The sequence below is a fragment of the Littorina saxatilis genome, linkage group LG17, assembly GCF_037325665.1.
Source record: "Littorina saxatilis isolate snail1 linkage group LG17, US_GU_Lsax_2.0, whole genome shotgun sequence".
Taxonomy (NCBI): Eukaryota; Metazoa; Mollusca; class Gastropoda; order Littorinimorpha; family Littorinidae; genus Littorina; species Littorina saxatilis.
In genome coordinates, this window is record NC_090261.1 from 48208564 (window position 1) to 48230453 (window position 21890).

The 21890-nt window shown below is 40.2% G+C and overlaps 1 protein-coding gene across 2 annotated transcripts; it reads right to left on the reverse strand.

Moving 5' to 3' along the window:
• Positions 1-116: 116 nt before the first annotated feature.
• Positions 117-21762, reverse strand: LOC138953594 (uncharacterized). 2 transcript variants are annotated; one of them, XM_070325449.1, is made up of 13 exons: positions 21257-21762; positions 20672-20842; positions 14191-14336; positions 10782-10880; positions 9786-9951; positions 8626-8671; positions 7939-8097; positions 7117-7172; positions 4679-4816; positions 4054-4225; positions 1548-1658; positions 914-1132; positions 117-403 (listed from the first exon to the last, which is right to left on the reverse strand). In XM_070325449.1, exons 2-13 carry the CDS (start codon positions 20839-20841, stop codon positions 179-181), a joined length of 1707 nt encoding a protein of 568 aa, XP_070181550.1. In that variant the 5' UTR covers position 20842; positions 21257-21762; the 3' UTR covers positions 117-178. The 2 variants fall into 2 exon arrangements, with proteins under 2 accessions (XP_070181550.1, XP_070181549.1); XM_070325448.1 differs by having other exon boundaries at positions 20672-20996.
• Between the last annotated feature and the right edge of the window lie 128 nt (positions 21763-21890).

Consider the following 21890-nt stretch of genomic DNA (forward strand, 5'->3'; position numbering starts at 1 on the left):
TGTCGTTTTTGGTATTATTACCAAATTACATTAGATTTTCAATTATAACGTTTCCCTTTGTGCAAAGACATGCACAAATCTGCACATGAAAAAAAACACCATCGAACAATGCAAAATATTTTTCAGCGGAAGGTATTTATTGAAAGAACGCATAAGAAATTCCATTAATTTTCCATTTTTAATTGACAGAAATGCTGACGGTATGGGTGTGCTGACCAGGACTAAGGGTGAAGGTCTGCACCAGATCCTTCCGCTCATGACCTTGGTAACGCACATGCACCTCGTAGTCGCCATGGAAACCAAGGACATTGATCCTGTGACCCGAATGTGACAGCACGTGCGTCTCGTCCGTCATCCACTGGTTCTCAAATAGGTCAAGGACGCGACGTCCTGCCGCTGTAAGCTGAGGGGGATACAGAACAAAATTCAAGATAAGTTTGTTTGTGTTTCCACTTGGTGCACGTGCTTCAGGTAACACTGCCAATTCCTTCTGAAGTGACTAATTTCGGTAAAACTCAAGTAAAAATCTTTGTTTATCATGCCGAAAATAATAATGCTGAATGTATGATAACTTTCAGACCTGGGTAGCTCGAGCAAATACACGTGCAAACAGTTTCGTAGGTCCCTTGACTAAACCAAATAATTAGGAACGTGTTATTACGCTTTCACAGAATTTGCCATTTGGCCTCTGTCAACGACTCCGCTATCCTTACTGAAACACCAAGCATTATTCTACCCAAAACAATCAATTTCTCATGAGAGTCTTCCTTGGCCGAATGCGATACTTTTGATCTGCACAATACTTTTAACTTCTCATGACCTTCCGGCTATGAATCCGTCGCACTCGTTCCTAGCATGCATACGCTGCAACGAGGTATGGAACACATGTTACAGATACCTAATTATCCTTTACCTCCAAGTTCGGACCTCGGACCAGGGCCGCTTTTTCACCTCTCCAGTCCTTTTGGTCCCAGAATCCCCAGAACAAAATGCCCTCCACTGCCGGGTGGCCGTAGAACGACTTGAGGGCTTTCTCGTAGAAGTCAGCTCTCTTGTTTTCATCCTCTGCACCCACGTCCAGCTCTGTCACCCAGATTGGCAGACCGGCTTGGGCCAGCAGATCCAGTCTTTGCTTATGAAAGTGAAAAAAGATACAGAGAAAATGGTTATGTTTTATGTCTCTGTTGTAAACTCAAATTGGCAGAGCGGCTTGGAAGATCCAGTCTTCGCTTAAAAAGAGATCAAGAGAAAGTGTACTTATTTTATGTCCAACTCTGTGAGGCAAATTGGCAGACCGGTTTGGGCCAGCTGATACAGTCTTTACTTTAAAAAAAAAAAGTAAAAGAAAGAGAGAGAGAGGGAGAGGGAGGGAGAGAGAGAGAGAGAGAGAGAGAGAGAGAGAGAGAGAGAGAGAGAGAGAGAGAGAGAGAGAGAGAGAGAATGTACATATTTATGTCAAACTCTGTGACTCATATCGGTAGACAGGGTTGGGCCAGCAGATCTAGTCTAGCTCAGTATATTTTGCTTGAACACAAACGATGTGTTACCTTGATGAGGTACGGATTGGGCTCCAGTTCGTCATGAAAGTGACACTGGACTCCAATACCATACAGGCCGACGTTCGCTGATTTGAAGTGACGAGCCTGAGCCAAATAGGGCTACGAATAGAAAGGGAAAACAGGTGTATAAGATGACAGAAATTCGTTATTGAAATTATGTGCAGTTCCTTCTCGCTGTGAACCTTTTGTCCGAGTAACATATACATCTTCCAGCGTAAACCACAGTGCTTTTGAGATATGTACATTATTTGTATCATAAGTGTTTGTCTGTCTGTCTGTCTATTTAAAAGACGACTGGGTCGACGTACTAGTAAATGTAACGTTTTGTTTTGTCAATAATGACACGTTCCAATAGCCTACAATTCTTGTTTCTTTTTATATTTAGTCAAGTTTTGACTAAATATTTTAACATCGAGGGGGAATCGAAACGAGGGTCGTGGTGTATACATGTGCGTCTGTCTGTCTGTCTGTCTGTCTGTGTGTGTGTGTGTGTGTGTGTGTGTGTAGAGCGATTCAGACTAAACTACTGGACCGATCTTTATGAAATTTGACATGAGAGTTCCTGGGTATGAAATCCCCGAACATGTTTTTCATTTTTTTGATAAATGTCTTTGATGACGTCATATCCGGCTTTTCGTAAAAGTTGAGGCGGCACTGTCACGCCCTCATTTTTCAACCAAATTGGTTGAAATTTTGGTCAAGTAATCTTCGACGAAGCCCGGACTTCGGTATTGCATTTCAGCTTGGTGGCTTAAAAATTAATTAATGACTTTGGTCATTAAAAATCTGAAAATTGTAAAAAAAAATTAAAATTTATAAAACGATCCAAATTTACGTTCAGCTTATTCTCCATCATTTGCTGATTCCAAAAACATATAAATATGTTATATTTGGATTAAAATCAAGCTCTGAAAATTAAATATATAAAAATTATTATCAATGTTTTTTTTTCGAAATCAATTTAAAAACACTTTCATCTTATTTCTTGTCGGTTCCTGATTCCAAAAACATATAGATATGATATGTTTGGATTAAAAACACGCTCAGAAAGTTAAAACGAAGAGAGGTACAGAAAAGCGTGCTATCCTTCTCAGCGCAACGAATACCCCGCTCTTCTTGTCAATTCCACGGGCACTGCCTTTGCCACGGGCGGTGGAGTGACGATGCTACGAGTATACGGTCTTGCTGCGTTGCGTTGCGTTCAGTTTCATTCTGTGAGTTCGACAGCTACTTGACTAAATATTGTATTTTCGCCTTACGCGACTTGTTGATTCATTACCGTTACGCAGTAAACTTAAGTCACTGTGTTGAGTGTAGTAGAACAAGATAACAATGAAAATGTACTGACCAGTACCAGAAACACGAGGGAAAAAAACCACAAGACCGGTCTCGACGATTGTCTTCGTCAGCTATAAATACAATATTAAAACAAGAGGCGAAGCCTTCAAGGCTCACGTAAGAAATCGACTAACAGTAACACAAACTCAATCACTCCGTCACACATACACACACACAGTAAGCATAGGTGACACGGTGCAAGAATGAAACTGAACGCATTGAATTTTTTCCGCAAGACCGTACACTCGTAGCATCGTCTGTCCACCGCTCGTGGCAAAGGTAGTGAAATTAACAATCCAGAAAAGCGCGGTAGCGGTTGCGCTGAGGAGGATAGCACGCTTTTCTATATCTCTATTCTTTTTAACTCTCTGAACGTGTTTTTAATCCAAAAATATCATATCTATATGTTTTTGGAATCAGGAACGGACAAGGAATAAGATGAAATTGTTTTTAAATCGATTTCGGAAATTTAATTTTAATCATAATTTTTATATTTTAAATTTTCAGAGCTTGTTTTTAATTCGAATATAACATATTTATATGTTTTTGGAATCAGAAAATAATGACAAATACGATAAACGTAATTTTGGATCGTTTTATACAAAAATAAATTTAATTACAATTTTCAGATTTTTAATGACCAAAGTCATTAATTAATTTGTAAGCCTCCAGGCTGAAATGCAATACCAAAGTCCGGCCTTCGTCGAAGATTGCTTTGCCAAAATTTCAATCAATTTGATTAAAAAATGAGGGTGTGACAGGTCCGCCTCAACTTTTACAAAATGCCGGATATGACGTCATCAAAGACATTTATCGAAAAAATTTTTTTTTAAATCTGGGGATATCATACCCAGGAACTCTCATGAAAAATTTAATAAAGATCGGTCTAGTAGTTTACTCTGAATCGCTCTACACACACACACACACACACACACACACACACACACACACACACATGAACCACGACCCTCGTCTCGATTCCCTCCTCTATGTTAAAACATTTAGTCAAAACTTGACTAAATGTAAAAAGACAGAAAAGAAGAGGACAGACAGCAAATAACGTTATACGAAAAGAAAAAAGTCTAGGAACTAGTGTAGAGTGTACGTAGTAGTGTAAATTACGCATCAAGCAGCCAAACACTGAGCTTGACATCACCTCTGTGAGAGCTCCATCAGCCACCACTTGGTAGTCGTTGAGGAAAAGCTTGACTCTGGGGTCTGCGTGATGAGCGATACGGAACAACTCCAGGTTGTAGTCAGGGTCATGGAGACGGTCCTGGTACCACGTGCCGTGCAGCATCTCGTTGTTGACGTCCCAGTGCTGCAGTCTGTGAACGCATGGCGACACAACTAATAAACAAGTTACACTGAACACAGCGCTGTCCTGGTGCAGCATCTCGTTGTTGACGTCACAGTGCTCCAGACTGCCAATACATGCTCGAGAACAGTTTAATGCAGTAGAGTAGCTGTCGTGTTGTCTTTTTCCAAAATGACTTCTCCTTTAATTGTGTGTGTGTGTGTGTGTGTGTGTGTGTGTGTGTGTGTGTGTGTGTGTGTGTGTGTGTGTGTGTGTGACAGAACGTGTCTATTAAGAAAGTAATGGATGCGTAATTTGGGGCCTTTTTTTTATTTATAACTAAAGAAACAGCAATTGGAACTTTTTTAAAAATAATATTATGCTACCAATCACTCAATCACCAAATCTGTCAATCAATCATTAGGTAAAGTAAATCACCAAATCAACCGATGAAAATGTAAAATGACTGATAAAAGTTGCTCACAGTCCTCGAGTTTTGTTCATTGTTTCCTCGATGTGATTTTTGATTTCCTGACGAAGCGCGTCTCCTGACATGGCCTGCACGAAGCTCTGTATACGTGGCTCCTTGGACCACACCAGGTTGTGACCTCTCACCTTTAACCTGTAGCCAAAAAAAAACCAAGTCGCGTAAGGCGAAAATAAAACATTTAGTCAAGCTCAGTCGAATTCACAGAATGAAACTGAACGCATTGCATTTTTTCTGCAAGACCGTACACTCGTAGCATCGTCTGTCCACCGCTCGTGGCAAAGGCAGTGAAATTAACAATCCAGAAAAGCGCGGTAGCGGTAGCACTGAGGAGGATAGCCCGCTTTTCTATATCTCTATTCTTTTTAACTCTCTGAACGTGTTTTTAATCCAAAAATATCATATCTATATGTTTTTGGAATCAGGAACGGACAAGGAATAAGATGAAATTGTTTTTAAATCGATTTCGGAAATTTAATTTTGATCATAATGTTTATATTTTACATTTTCAGAGCTTGTTTTTAATCCGAATATAACATATTTATATGTTTTTGGAATCAGAAAATGATGAAGAATACGATAAACGTAATTTTGGATCGTTTTATACAAAAATAAATTTAATTACAATTTTCAGATTTTTAATGACCAAAGTCATCAATTAATTTTTAAGCCTCCAAGCTGAAATGCAATACCAAAGTCCGGCCTTCGTCAAAGATTGCTTTGCCAAAATTTCAATCAATTTAATTGAAAAATGAGGGTGTGACAGTTCCGTCTCAACTTTTACAAAATGCCGGATATGACGTCATCAAAGACATTTATCGAAAAAATAAAAAAAACATCTGGGGATATCATACCCAGGAACTCTCATGAAAAATTTCATAAAGATCGGTCCAGTAGTTTGGTCTGAATCGCTCTACACACACACACACACACACACACACACACACACACACACACACACACACACACACCACGACCCTCGTCTCGATTCCCCCCTCTATGTCTATGTTTTAGGCGAGGGAGCTTATGTGACTGCATCACTTAGGTCACTTACAAGAAAACAAACAAGTCGCGTAAGGCGAAATTACAACATTTAGTCAAGTAGCTGTCGAACTCACAGAATGAAACTGAACGCAATGCAACGCAGCAAGACCGTATACTCGTAGCATTGTCAGTCCACCGCGCACGGCAAAGGCAGTGAAATTGACAGGAAGAGCGGGGTAGTACTTGCGCTGAGAAGGATAGCACGCTTTTCTGTACCTCTCTTTGTTTTAACTTTCTGAGCGTGTTTTTAATCCAAACATATCATATCTATATGTTTTTGGAATCAGGAACCGACAAGGAATAAGATGAAAGTGTTTTTAAATTGATTTGGACAATTTAATTTTGATAATAATTTTTATATATTTAATTTTCAGAGCTTGTTTTTAATCCGAATATAACATATTTATATGTTTTTGGAATCAGCAAATGATGGAGAATAAGATGAACGTAAATTTGGATCGTTTTAGAAAAAAATAATTTTTTTTACAATTTTCAGATTTTTAATGACCAAAGTCATTAATTAATTTTTAAGCCACCAAGCTGAAATGCAATACCGAAGTCCGGGCTTCGTCGAAGACTACTTGATCAAAATTTCAACCAATTTGGTTGAAAAATGAGAGCGTGACAGTGCCGCCTCAACTTTCACGAAAAGCCGGATATGACGTCATCAAAGACATTTATCAAAAAAAGGAAAAAAACGTTCGGGGATATCATACCCAGAAACTCTCATGTCAAATTTCATAAAGATCGGTCCAGTAGTTTGGTCTGAATCGCTCTACACGCACGCACGCACGCACACACGCACGCACACACGCACACACATACACCACGACCCTCGTTTCGATTCCCCCTCGATGTTAAAACATTTAGTCAAAACTTGACTAAATGTAAAAACGAAATGTCCATGTGGAAATTTAGCATGGTGTTAGAGATAACAATCAAATTTGTATCCAAAAGAGTCAGTTTTGTTCACCTATATTGTCTGACAATGAAGTTATGGCATGCTGAACAGGGTAGGTGTCGTTCTTCCCAGAAGTCATGAAAGGCGGATTTTGAGGCCGTTGTAGCAGGTAATGAGACAAAAACGGTACATGACAGTAACTTCTCGATGCATTTTCTTCTCATTACCCGCTAAAACGGCTTCAAAAACCGCCTTAAATGGCTTCATAGACATCTACACCGCTCAGCATGCCATTACGTCATTGTAAGACAAGCTTAGAGAACAAAACCTACTGTACTGGATATACATTTGATTGTTCCTTTCCATAGCCAGTGGCCTTGGAATCGGCAACGGCAGTGTAAGCTCACCTTCTTTCCAAAGAAACGAATGTTCATCGAATATGATTACTTTTGTAAGATGTACAGTGTATTGAGATATTTTCAAAACGTACCCTTGCTTTTTCAATCCATGAACCGTATCCAATGCTTGTTGATAATCCTTGTGACCCTGTTAAATTCGTTGAAAAATATTGAATTAATATTGCGTTATGCAGTTACGACACTTACACACATACACACACCCTCTCACACACACGTGCACTCACTCATACGCACGCACGCACACACGCACGCACGCACGCACACACACACACACACATAGACACACACACACACACACACACACACACACACACACACACACACACACATACACACACACATTGTCTCTGTCTGTCTGTTCCTCTCTTTGTTACATTCATTCTGTTGATAGTTGGGACTGGGTGGCCGAGTGGTAACGCACTTGCGCTCGGAAGCGAGAGGTTGCGTGTTCAGGCCTGGGTCAGGCCGCAATTTTCTCCCCCCTTTCCTAACCTAGGTGGTGGGTTCAAGTGCTAGTCTTTCGGATGAGACTAAAAACCGAGGTCCCTTCGTGTACACTACATTGGGGTGTGCACGTTAAAGATCGCACGATTGACAAAAGGGTCTTTCCTGGCAAAATTGTATAGGCATAGATAAAAATGTCCACCAAATACCCGTGTGACTTGAAATAAAGTGTGAAACAATTCCATCTTACACGGCATTAAGTCTCAGGGCTTGGAAACATGAATACACGCATGCAGGAAAAAAAAATGGGTAGCGCCGTATACTGTATGGCAGCTCGCTTTCCCCAGGGAGAAAGCAGCCCGAATTTCTGTGAGGTTACCCTCATGGACAATATAAAATCTTATCCTTATCCTTATCCTTATTTGTTTTCTTTCTTTGTTGTTACATACCTGCCTGGGCTCGATGTGTTTCCATTTCAGAGCGTTTTCGGGAACAGCCCAGTTGAAGTGTTTGCCGATGAAGTCTCTGTACTTCACCTGGCTAGGGTCGTTGTAGGCCACTGCACTGACAGCTGAGCCAAAGGGAAAAGATTTTTTCTTTTGGATGACCTGAGCATAAGGTGGTATAATGATTATATCATTACAGTGCGAACGCAAAAAATTTAATCAAGACCGAAATGATAAAAACAAGAACGAAAGACAGGAATTAGAACGGCAGAATTTACAAAATAAGAAAGTGTTCCGACAGAAAGAAAAGAAAGAATTTAAAAATAGAACTAAAAAAAAAATAAAGAAATAAAGAAAGAAGATCTATCAAAAAGTTTGGAGAAAAGAAAGAAACAAATCATTTTAATCAACAATCATCATCAAATGTCTTATTCTACTTTTAATGGCTTTGTGAAAACTTAATACAAAGCCCGTACCCCGCACTCAGCCAACAAAAGGAACTGTATCTGGAAAGTATGGGAACACTCTTTCAACTAAGTTGAACCAAAAATCTGTGCCCATGCGCTAACATTCTCTAATTTTTGAACACTTGTTTCAACACACTCTGAAAATTTTACCGACTGAACATTAGCAAAATATTAGCAACGTCGATGTGTGGGGTCAATCGCTGTAGTATGTTTAAAGGCTCACCTGAATTTGGACGTCTTCGTTACTGATCGTGGCAGCCGTGGTAACACTGCAAGAGTAAGAAAATTGATAAATTCGTGAATTCCTGTCACCATTGTTTATTCAATTAGAATGCCGTAAGTAGATTGAACTGAAACGGAAAAGGCAGACACCAAAAGCCCCTACTCCCAGCCAATCCCTCCTCCCCGAAAAAGATGACCAGGTCATCAGGTAAATTGATTGTTAACTAGTGTAGCCAGCTGTGCGGTGTGCACGTGTAGTCTACGATAAGATCCGGAGGGACATAAGCCACAGATACGGTTGATCAAACGAAGCATGAAGTTAGCCCAGCCGTCGTGTTGACTCATTATCAGCAACTTAGGACTTACGTGAAATATGTGCAGCTGTGTTGGTTTTTTTTGTTGGTTTTTTTGTGTGTGTTCGTGAACCAACAACAACAAAGTTTATTAAGGTGCTTCAGATCAATTGATATGATTATCTAGTTGCGTATGTGATATGGTTTTTCGGACAGTATAATTATGTATAAACTATGGATAGGGATACCTCCCACTATATGTAAGAAATGTTAAGTCCTTTGTACTGGAAACTTGCATTCTCCCAGTTAGGTCATATATTGTACTACGTTGCAAGCCCCTGGAGCAATTTTTTGATTAGTGCTTTTGTGAACAAGAAACAACAAGTGGCTCTATCCCATCCCCCCCCCCCCCCCCCCCTTTCCCCGTCGCGATATAACCTTGAACGGTTGAAAACGACGTTAAACACACACACATACACACACACACACACACACACACACACACACACACACACACACACACACACACACACACACACACACACACAAACTCCCACTATAACGACCTTGACAATGTCCAGAAAAATCGGTCGTAAAAGCTTTTAAAAAGGGAATCTGAGGATAGAGTTTCATCACAGGGGAGGCAACTTCTTTCTGAATGCTCTCTGTCACAGCTTTCTATGTTCTAGCTTCAAAAATGTACTTCAAACAGTTTTTGTTTGTTTGTTTGCTCAACGCCTAGCCGACCACGAAGGGCCATATCAGGGCGGTACTTCAAACAGTGACAAAATTTGAAAAGCAAAATAGTGAAAGTGTTACAAATAAGACCACCGCCTCTTTATAGATGTCGAAATGATTTGGTACTTACTTGATGCGAATGTTGCTCATGCGGTGAGTTCTGATTACTTGGTCAGTAATGTTTCGCCACGTGTGGTCATCGTGATTAAGTTTCAGTTCCGTTACTGAGGCATCATCCACAAGGAAACTCACTGACGGAATAGGTCCTTGGTAGTACACGCGTGCTCTCTCTATCTCTGTGTAAAAGTAATGGGCAGGGTCATTATCAGTGTGGGAAGGGAAATAATCGGGATTACAAAGAAGAGTTACTGCCTCTTTCAGTTTGGGTCAGTTGTTGTTGGCTAGTTCTTGTTCAGTCAGCACTAAGCTCTTTTTCTTTCAATTGGAGACCCCGTACGTATTACAGCACGGAGTGCGAATCGCTGACTACTGGAATTGATAGGGCTGACTAGGAAAGGTGGCTTCGAAGGAGTACATGGCTGAATATTGTGGCCCTGTCGGTTTTCTTTGTGGACAGGTAGCCTATGTATGCTAGTGTTGGTTGACTGCGACTACGAAGAGATCTCCAGTGATTAAGTGATTCGGTTTGGATTTTTCTCTTTTTTCTTTGAATTCGACGGATTCGACGGAGGCTGAGGCGATTTTATTCCTGTGTTTGATGTAATGTTTTTGTGCGCATGCAAATTACCCTATACAGTGTAACCCCTTTAAGAAAAATCAGGTCTTCAAAATGGAGGTACATTTACTGGGGTTATGACCAAAAACTCTGCGTGGTTGGAACGCATACAAAGACACACGTGTTGAAATCATAGAAGTACCCGGTCACCCGCACATAACACACACACACTAACACACACACGCACACACACGTACACACACACACACACACACAACACATGCACACACCGCTCACACTGACATACACACACTCACACACACACACACACACACACATACATTAACACTGACACACATCACACACACATACAACACATGCACACACCGCTCACACACACACACACACACACACACACACACACACACACACACACACACACACACTTACGTTTAGTAGGTATAGCAAACTGTCCACGAAGCTGTACCCATCCATCTGCAACTTTGATTGGTGGGTGTGCCGCGACCTCCTGATAGTATTTGGTGCCATCTGCATTTCAAAACATACAGACCAGAAACTAAACCCATACTCAAAAGAAACCAAATTCGCAAGGTTTCCAAAGTATTATATTCTTATGTCGTACATAGATAACCAGTTTTTTTTTATAATCACAATAATTCACGAACGCTTTCAAGGTCTTGAAACTGTTGCATGCTTGCCTGATTAAGAAACCTTTTCAGCTTCATTCAGAAATGCCAGACACATACAATCCCGTATCGAGTGTCAGAATCGCTATCCACAGAGCGAGTGTTGGTTCAGTCGCCCTCTTGCTCATGATATAATTATGTACTTTCGTCGCTTTATTCTGCACGAAGCTTTAACCATGCGTTCTCCGTGACCTATACTCTTCAATACAAAATAAATATTGTTCAAGAAAATGAATACAATTTCTAAATCTTTACGAAAAATTAAGGGGCAAATAAAAATGCATTGAAACTGTTGTTGTTGTTGTTGTTGTTGTTGTTAAAACTGTTGTTGTTTAAACTGTTGTTGTTGTTTATATTATTCAAAAAAGGATTGCAGTATAAACATTTTCGGCAGACAGTTTTATTGGGCCTACGCGTGGAAAGGATTCTGCTTGAATGGGGGTAAGGGGGGGAGGGGGGAGGGGGGGGAGGTGGGGTTAAAGTCCAATAGAAATAGATGATGTTCGAAAATAACTCCAAGGGTTGTGTCTCCACTCGTGGAAATCGATCAGAAGTAGCGACACACCCTTCGCTAGTGACTGGCCTATACTGTCACGAGGGCAAGCGTGCCTCGATAAATTCAAGAGTATTAATTCAATCATTCACATCACATACAAACCCGGCAGAGTTTTTTTTTTCTTTTTCGGATTACGTCTATTGGCACAAAACATGCCAATACAAACAGACTTTTGATGCACGTGCTACAACAGGGCCCTGGCAATGCTGCTACACTCTAAACTGAGGTGTTCCACTTTTTAACCGACGTTTTGTAACCAGTTGTGAACTGTTTCGTGTTTACAGTGTTTGCTACATTTCTTAGTGGAGTTAAATAAAGTTGGCCAAAAAATTCTTGCAACAATTTTCGCACGCTAAGAAAAGCATTAAAACGCAATCTATTTTAGTTGAACTTTATATGCTCGAAAAGGTAATTATGTCAGCTGTACATATCATTTGTCCGATTGATGGTACTGTGTATAGGCATCCCGTGACATCCTGTCAAACAAGGTCACCCCTAAAATCGACCTGACAAAAACCATAGCCCCCTATTTTAAAATCTGCTAAAAATCAGAATATGCACAAACCAAACACTTCTGACAACCATTGAAAAGGCCGTTCAATTTCCTGTTCAGAACATTTTGTTTTATGCACCTGACTTCTTTAGTCTTTATGTAGCCTTTTTTCAAAGGCGGTAGGTGTCAACCGTTTCAGAGGCCAATAAAGGCACGTTTTGTGGTCATTTTTGACGGGGTCCTCCACTCAAAGAGCCATATCTGTTCAAGTTTTTAATGATTTGCTTTGGGAATGTCAGAAATTATTACCAATAGGCTGACAAAAATGTGTGTAGCTTTTTGCGAATGTGTATAATAAGCGTGTCGTATTACGTAACTTTTCCGAAAGAACTAAACAAATATTCATATTAATTCAGGGTTTTAGGTTAAAAAATTGTGACTTTGCATGCTAAGCACAATCTGGATGAGGCAATAGGTGCCATAGTTTGAGGCAGATCCGAGTGCTGGTTTACATTTGCTGGAGATGGAAACACGCATGAAAAATTATCGATCACCGTCAGTGGTACTGAGTACACTACCCGTGGAGACTAACAGTCATGGGCCTGTGCTTACTCGCCTGTCTCGGATCGCTGTGCTCGCTGTGTTGCGCTTTTGTGACTCGCAGCGAAGGAAGCACAGGCCAAGGACAGTTGATCTCCACAGCTACTGTACGCATTACCAAGGACGGTGATCGATACATTTTCTTGCGCGTTCCCATCTCCAACAAATGTAAACCAGCACTTGGGTCTGCCTCAAACTTTTGCACCTATTGCTCCAGCCAGTTTTTGCTTAGCATGCAAAGTCACGATTTTTACACCCCCGGTATAGGGGTGTGTATAGGTTTCGGTCGATGTGTTTGTTTGTTTGTGTGTTTGTGTTCGCATATAGATCTCAAGAATGAACGGACCGATCGTCACCAAACTTGGTGAACAGGTTCTATACATTCCTGAGACGGTCCTTACAAAAATTGGGACCAGTCAAACACACGGTTAGGGAGTTATTGGTGGATTAAGATTCTACAAGGACTTATAGAGGGACATATTAATGGTCAAAGGGAAATAACCTCCTCAGTTGGTGGCAGTGAGAATGGTAAGGACGGGGGTGTTTTTCCTACCTCGGAGGAATTTCTTGTTTAACCTAAAACCCTGAATTATTAATAAGAATATTTGTTTAGTTCTTTCGGAAAATTTACGTAATACGACACGCTTATTATACACATTCGCAAAAAGCACCACACATTTAGGTCAGCCTATTGGTAATAACTTCTGAAATTTCCAAAGCAAATCATTGAGAACTTGAGCAGATATAGCTCTTTGGGTGGAGCACCCCGTCAAAAATGGCCGCAAAACGTGCCTTTTTTGGCCTCTGAAACGGTTGACACCTACCGCCTTTGATACAAGGCCACATAAAGACTAAAGAAGTCAGGTGCATAAAACAAAATGTTCTGAACAAGAAATTGAATGGCCTTGCCAATGGTTGTCAGAAGTGTTTGGTTTGTGCATATTCTGATTTTTAGCAGATTTTAAAATACGGGGCTATGGTTTTTGTCAGGTCGATTTTAGGGGTGACCTTGTTTGACAGGCTGTCACGGGATGCCTATATAAAGTACCATCAATCGGACAAATGATATGTACAGCTTACATAATTACCTTTTCGAGCATATAAAGTTCAACTAAAATGAATTGTGTTTTAATGCTTTTCTTAGCGTGCAAAAATTGTTGCAATATTTTTTTGGCCAAGTTTAGTATGTCGCACAGTGTTCACATCTGGTTATACAAGAAGTGTGTTTAAAGGTGAAACACTTCAGTTTACGGTTTACATTTGCTTCCGACGGCTGATTGAACAGAATTTGCAACCACACAGCTGAACAGGGTGAGAGAGAAAAGGACGACATCGGATGTCGCCATCTGGTTGTCACTGACAATCCGGTTATTTTCCTGAGTCGCCTGGCCAGTCGTTGTGGTTGGGCTCCTTTGAGGCTGGAGGCCCGGCGCTGTCCCCGCCTGGTTATATTCAATGTATGGGTACAATAAGGAGAAGAGAAACTGTAAACGAATAAGCTACCTTGATATCTCAGCTCGAGCTCCATGGCAACTCGCTGACTCATGTGGTCAGCCTGGTCAATGAGAAGTTTGATGTAGCCGCTGGCCTGGTAGGTCTTGCCCTGCTCTACTGTGATGATCTGGGATGGGCCCTGATAATTTACAGTTCTAGACAAGGGGACACAACAAAGACAGATGTTAATCAAAATAGCATAGCCTATAAAAAATATTAAAAAAAACATACCAACGAATAAACGAACAAACAAACACTACCAATAACACCACAACCACGAACATCAACAACAACACAAGATCGACGACAACAACAACAACAACAACAACAACAACAACAACAACTACAACAACAACAAATAGCAAAACGTCTGCGGATGTAAATAACATGATAAAAAAAATATCATTTTAATAAATAGCTTTTCTATCGCGAAGACTTCATAAGTAGACCCAAGCTCTTAACAATAGCCGTTTCCCGGAGAGAAAAAAACCCTGTCAGGATTTTCATTCGCTTTGGCAGAGTTTTGCCCCAAACACTGAGACAAGCGAGTCGAAGCGACAACACGCTGCTGACTGGCTTTAAAACCTATGCCTATGGAAAGCGATTCGGCTTATAAACGGTCCGCGCGTGGCACATTTTTCTTTTGGCGGAATCAACATGTCTTGAGCGCGTGAGAAACAAGTTCATTTTGCGAAAGGAAAACGCGCTAAATGGCCGTGGCGTTAATGCTACCTTCCTGACGTCACTTTCAGTACTAATCTTTACAATACTGAACTGAACAGCTGACAGTCGTTTCAATGATGAGTCACCCCTCTTGTAGAAACCGGGTCTTTCAAAACATGGAAGGTTATCAACATTTTTTGGAAAAGAACTTTTCGTGGTAAGAATCAGTTAGCTTTTCTGCCCGTTTTGAAAGACAGTCAATGAATGAACGTATGCAAGAGGTAAGACAAATAACGTATACGTATAACGTTTGTAGTGCATTATCATTAGGGTATACCTGTGTCATTTGACAGTCTGCACACCACCATACTCTCTCTCTCTCTCTCTCTCTCTCTCTCTCTCTCTCTCTCTCTCTCTCTCTCTCTCTCCTATCCAAGTTAAAGCAATTTACGGACAGAAGGACTCTGGAAATGTTCCACCATGCTCATGTAATGCCTCACATTAATTATGTTTCGACGCTCTGGGATGGCAGCAGTGATGTCCACTTGAAAAAGTTAGACTCTCTCTATCGTCGCTCGGCCAAACTCATCGTAAAGGATAATGCCTCAACAGATATGCAATTAAAAATGCTTAACTTTCTTCCACTGGAAAAGCATCTCAAGTTAAACAAAGCCATTTGCATGCATACATTGTATTACGGTAAAGTGCCGATTTACATCACATCATTATTCAATAAAGCTACCCACAGATATGGGTCGGTCAACTTGATCCCACCGATTCCACGAATTGACCTGTATAAGACCAGTCTTGCTTTTTCGGGTACTTCAGTTTGGAATTCGCTTCCATCATCCTTTAAGCACTTAATTAAAGTCATTAAAAAGTTTTTAAAAATGTGTTAAAAACCACTTAATGTCTGAGTAGTTTAACGCCTTTTGATTTACCACACTTAGTATTACGTCAAAGATATGCTGTGCATTGTATGTTCTGAACATATTTTTGTTGTACTATTGCTACATGTTCGATTGCTACCAGCTTGTATTTATAATTACCTGCATAGTATGCATTTGATTTTATGAATAACCACATAATTATTTTTGCTCGTCATGCCTCATCTTCATCATCATCATTATTCTCATCATCATCATCATCATCATCATCGTCATCATCATCATCATCGTCATCTTTATTATCACGTGCTGAAGTTTTCCGACCTCCTTTTGTTGGTTAACTTTTTAACTTTTTAAACTTTAAATAGGTTTTGCACAATAGTGGATATTATTGTCAAATGTGTAATAATTTTTTTTAAATCGAAATGATATTCTATAAGTTACACAACCCAAAATGACCAAATTTACGAGAAAGACCTCTCTTTACATTATCGAATACCTGTGAAACATTTAAACAGGGGAAGCAACTGTGATCTGCAGAGTGTCTGTACGGTCTGTCACTCCCTGAGTTATTGGTCACAGCTGTGACTGTGAATGCTGTGAAATATTTTTCATCTTTTTATCTGTATGTACAGCTATAATATGTAAAGTTTGCTCTGATAGTTCTTTGATTAGTATTTTTTTCTGTTCTAGTTGACCTTGTCTTAGTGCGAGGGCTGGATGTAAAAAAGCATGTATTCCTGCTTATCTATTACCCTCGATGATAAAGATTGTGTCTTGTCTTGTTTCTCTCTCGTTGCACGTATACATAACATAATTTGTTAGTGTATTTTACGTAAATGGGTTCTCCTGTTAACGTTCAACACCGTTTTTCGAATTTGCCTTGACCATGATCCTATCCGCCGTTGTAATGCTGCGTCGCTCACAAGAAATAACGGTTTTCAGGTGTGACGAAAAAAAGAATAGGGCCTAGCCTGAGTACGGTGATAAATACAAGACTTATTTTTCAACCATTTGAAAAATACATACATCCCCCCTGGCTGCCAGCACAACGAAATCGTTTTTCTCGTGTTTTGAACTTGCCAGTGTTACAGCACAGAGCAGAGTCCGCCCCGCACTTTTCTTTGTGGACATCACGTGGCCACCCAAACACCCGCACAACGCAACATTTTCACGAGAAAAACACGTTTATTTGTTTGCTTCGTCTGTATTACACATTTATATTTATATTTACCACTGACACACCTAATTGTACACGTCTTTACTTTGCATGTGAATCGTTCTCATACTATACAACGTTAGCACGAGACGAAAAGAGATCTCAGAGATCGGCAGATTTTCACCTTATTCGCGCTAATCGTGGGTCATGCTCGTTTTATTTTTCCGGGGTCGAAGCCCCGCCAAAGAATCTTTATCAATCATTAATTATTTTTCACCTGTACACCTAGTGAGGTTTTTAGGGTTATTATATATCTTGCTTAAATGTGTTAATATACTAAGTAAAAAATAAAGGATACATCTGCTTTAATTATAAAAAGGCTTTGCCTAACAGCCGAATTTGTTTTCAAATTTATAATATATCATGTTCTTGGAAATAATATCGTGTTAGTTAAAACAACCCAAATCTGACAAATTGCCTGAAGAAGACCTCCAGACACGTATGTGAAACTTTTAACCAGGGGAAGTAACTTTGATCTGTGGCGCGCCTGTACTGTCTTTCCCCCCCCGGAGTTATTACTCTTGGATTGAGTGATAAGGAGCAGCCACTGCCGCCACAAAAGAAATGTTTCAAGGTGATACTGTGCAAAACCTACAACATTTTTAGATTTTTAAGTTTTAAAGTATTAACAAATAACTATACCCATTATGAACGTTGAGAATAGTCAAATGTTGGTACATAAGGAACAAGTTTACCACTAACAAGTTTGACTAGCTAGCACTCTCTCTCATTCTCCCTCTCTGTCTCTCTTTCTCTGTTTTTCTCTTTCGGCTCCGTTCAGTCTATTTTTTCTTTCTTCAGAAAGTGGCATTTACCTCCGATACACCTACAAGCATCTCCCTACATCTACACGTACATTCCTCGGAAAACAGCCCTCGGGTATGCTCGGTTTAAACGTATCCGTCACAGTGTAAAATAATGTTTTGTGTTGTGTAGTGTAGCCTGTGTAATTTTGAGTTGTGTTGTGTAGTGTTGTCCATGATAGTGTAGTGTTGTGCATTGTAGTGTAGTCCATGATAGTGTATTGTAGTGTAATTTATCCTACATAACGTGAGAGAGACCACTCATGAGATAACAATCGTTCAAGCCACACGTGTACACGTATTTATCCCATGACCTGCCTCTTTGTCTCTGTTAGCTGCGGAGGGGATTATTTTGGATTATCCATCACAACCATATGAATTATCCATCACAACCGAGTCTCGATCTCACCTGTCATTGGTCTTTGTCTTTGGTCTCAGAGTACAACTGAATAATTTATAGAGGTCATCTGCATATTTATCGTTAACTCGGGACTACTTTTTTTTCAGCAAAACGATTGAGATATTCTGCGGTATAAAAGTCGAACTGACGTTTGGCTAACGATCTACAAACATTATCATTGAAGAAATAAAGAAAACAACAAAGAATGCACATAATCTGTTTGGGTGAATAGAGCTGAGTGAAGATTATGAGTTGTCCGACGTGGTGAGACTGAGAGAGAGACAGAGAGCACGAGAGAGAGCGACAGAGACACACAGTGATTCAAGGGGCACAACTCTAGTAAAGTTGTCGTAACGAGGTACGCTTCATTGGCAACCGCTTAGATCAATCCCAAGAGCATCCTGATTCAAAATCTTGAGCGACAAAATAAAACTTACACTAAAACAGTATGCTTATAGTTTTGTTCATTTGTTATCGCTTTTAGAGCATTGATTGCTAAATATGGTTCAACAGAACAAGGCTGTCTCATCAGTCGTCTGCTACAGATCTATCGTCTGCTGCCGGTGCGTAGCGCTAGCGCTAGCGATACGCACCCTCTGCTGCAGGATCTGTCGTTTGCTGTACATGTAGTATCTTCGGCTCAAGTTGACCAGCATGGAAATTGCCATTTTCAAAGTTGGTGATACTGTTAGAATAAAAGGTGGCGAAGTAGGTCGGATCTTGGACATACAGAGACCACTAGGCTACATGCGTTGCCGCATAAAAACAACTCGACAGTGGTGCGCCGTTTTCCCCCAGACAGATACCTCGCCTAAGACAACGACAGACATCAAAGTTAGGCTCACCTAAATCAGTAAGTGACGATTGAAGAAGTAGGTAATACAAATTTGAACACTGAAGCACAAAGGCTCGAATAAGCACAAACTCAGCAATCATCTTCATCGCTTGTAAAATCACACACGCGGTCTTTCGAATCCCGCTGAACTCAGGTCCAAAATGAGTTACTTCCCTTCGGGTATCATTCTCTCCCGTCCGCTCGCTGTGAAGCGAAGATTTATATCAGAATGCGGTCTTTCGCAGTTGTGACGAATGCCAGCTCGGGTAACCGACTGAAACCAGCCGGTAACTGCACAGTATCAAATGCATTCAAATCCTGGAAACAAAAAGACAAAAGGGGACTCGTTTCGCACATGAATATCATGACACGATTTTCGGTGGCAGAAGGTTTGATGAGCAGTAAACAGGCACTCGCAAAGTTTGTGTCAAAAAGTTAGGTTTTTTAATGAAAATGTCGGAGTAATGGGATAAAAAGCTTACACACCTCGTCCTGAATATCGTGCATATTTTCCCTCGGGTCGATTTACAGGTATTACCTCGCCAGAGGCTCGGTAATACCTGAAAATCGACCCTAGGGAAAATATGCACGATATTCAGAACTCGGAGTGTGTAACCTATATATAATTGAAATGAGGTCGTGTCAAACTAGTCGGGCAGGGACCTGGTTTTTCATTGCTTATGATGCCAAAGTCACCGAGACAAACGTCATTATTGAAACACTTTCGCGCCTGCTGTTTTCCCTGGACGAGTTTTTTTTTTTTTTTAACTAACACGTCACGCTACACTTTCTAACGTGACGTTTCTTTGCTTTGACGTGAAATATTGCACGAGGCTTTGGAAGAGATCCAGGTTCCAAAAGAAGCATCTTCAAGTTGTAGGCCTCGGCTGCGGGACGTTTTGAGTAAAGTACACGTAAGTAAAGTATGGATCAAATGAATCTTACATAGCTTGCTGAATCGTACCATATTTACACTCCTTGCTTTTTCAAATATTGAAAAGCTCGCAGTTTAATATTTAGAAAAGCAACTCGTGTAAATCTGATACGACGCCGTAAGCCAAGTAGTACATAGTGTAGTGTAGTGTTGTGTTGTGTAGTGTTGTATTGTGGTGTGGTGTGGTGTGTTGTGTTGTCAGCGAAGTGGTTATGTATATATATATATATATTGTTCGTGGTGTGTTTGTTTTGGATTGGATTGGATTGGACTAGGTCGCATTGAATTGCATTCATTGCAGGCCCATTGTTGTTTACTCGTCTGTGCGAGACTTCCACTGAAAATACTGCATGTATGTTTTGTTGTGGTGTGTTGTATTGTATTAATGCTAGTTGTTGCATGGCATTGTATGATTTGGTGTGGTATGGGATTGTATTGTATTGTTGTCATGTATTGTATTCTATTGTTTTGTTTTGTATTGTCAGGTACCTGCATGTGCGAGACTTTCCAAGCAGGCTTTTTTTTCCCAGAGTATTAATCATTGACCATAACACAACTAAAGTTGTAGCAGGTCTGCTGAGATTTACTCGATCATCCATTGGGACATCACAAAATAAACATATTCAAAATCAGCAACACGGTATCCGCTTATAGTTTAAAAGTTCTGATAATGCGCTATATATTTCTCTCTCTTTGAACCAATAATTTAAGCACACGAACAAAAAGTAATAAAGACAAGACTTACGTACCTGTGGGAGACTTTCATAGCGTGTTGCCCGGAGTGTTTATCGTTGACTAGAACACAATTAAAGTTGTAGCAGCTCCAAGGGTCGAGTGTCTCAAACCCTCCATTTGTAAGAAGTTCTCCTTGCACGTATCCCCAAAGCAACAAGACCAGAATCGACACCGACGGTTTCATCCTCAGTTTCCAATCCAGAGAAGGTTAATTAGACATATGTTTGAATTATGAGTGTGCCTGATCAATTGTAACCGCCTTGCCGGGAGCTTTACTTGTATATTAAAGTATGGTACATCTATTTTGGTAAAAGGTACGCTCCTCCTCGTCTATGTTCACTGGAATCAGATATGTTCGTGGTTTTACTGGCATGTGATATAGAGTATGCCACGTACATGTTCCATCATTATAAAGCACAAATGTACACCTTGGCTTCTTCCCGTTCAAAAGTAGGTATTTATTGCCCAATCAATGTATCAGGTTGACACTTATGTTATTTACATAACTAGTTTATAACAACAACAAAAACATAATCTGCACAAAAACCAGTCATGGTGTTATTTTGCAGGATGAGTTAGAATGTTCTTATCATACTTACGCTTTGATCTGTTGTGGTACAAGTAATCTCTTAACGAGAAGTTAGGAACCTTTGAGTAGCAGAAACCGAATCCCTTGGATTTTGTTTCGCTTTTTGTGTTCCTTTTTTTTTTTTTTTTTATCTCGAGGAATTTTTTTTATTGGATAGGGGTGTGCCATGTGTAGGCCCCCTATGCTTAGCTTTCCTTATCGTCTGCTCGATTTTCTAAAACTTGTTTACAAAGTAAGTAAGTTTACTGGGGCATCTTTTTTGACCTCTCGAAATGTGCTGAATAGTACAAGCACGAGTTGATAAGTACGCGTTGTGGAACTTAACGTTTTAGATTTGCTGTGGGAATGGGTCGGGGGGAATTTGTCATTGACAGCTTGCTATCCGATTTTCTGTTCATATTTGTTTTGTTCTGTTGGTGGGGTTTTTGTCGACTGTATTGCGTGCGTGCGTGCATGCTTGCGTGCGTGCACGTGTGTGTATGTGTTTCTGCTTTTGTCTGTCAGTCTGAGCGTGCTATATAGCATATTCTATCCAACTAAATTTCGTTTTGTTTTGTTTTTTTAACACCAAGAATACCTTCCGTGACACAATAAATCCCAAAAGTGTTTCTGATTAAGATTTGGTAATAGCAATACTACAATAT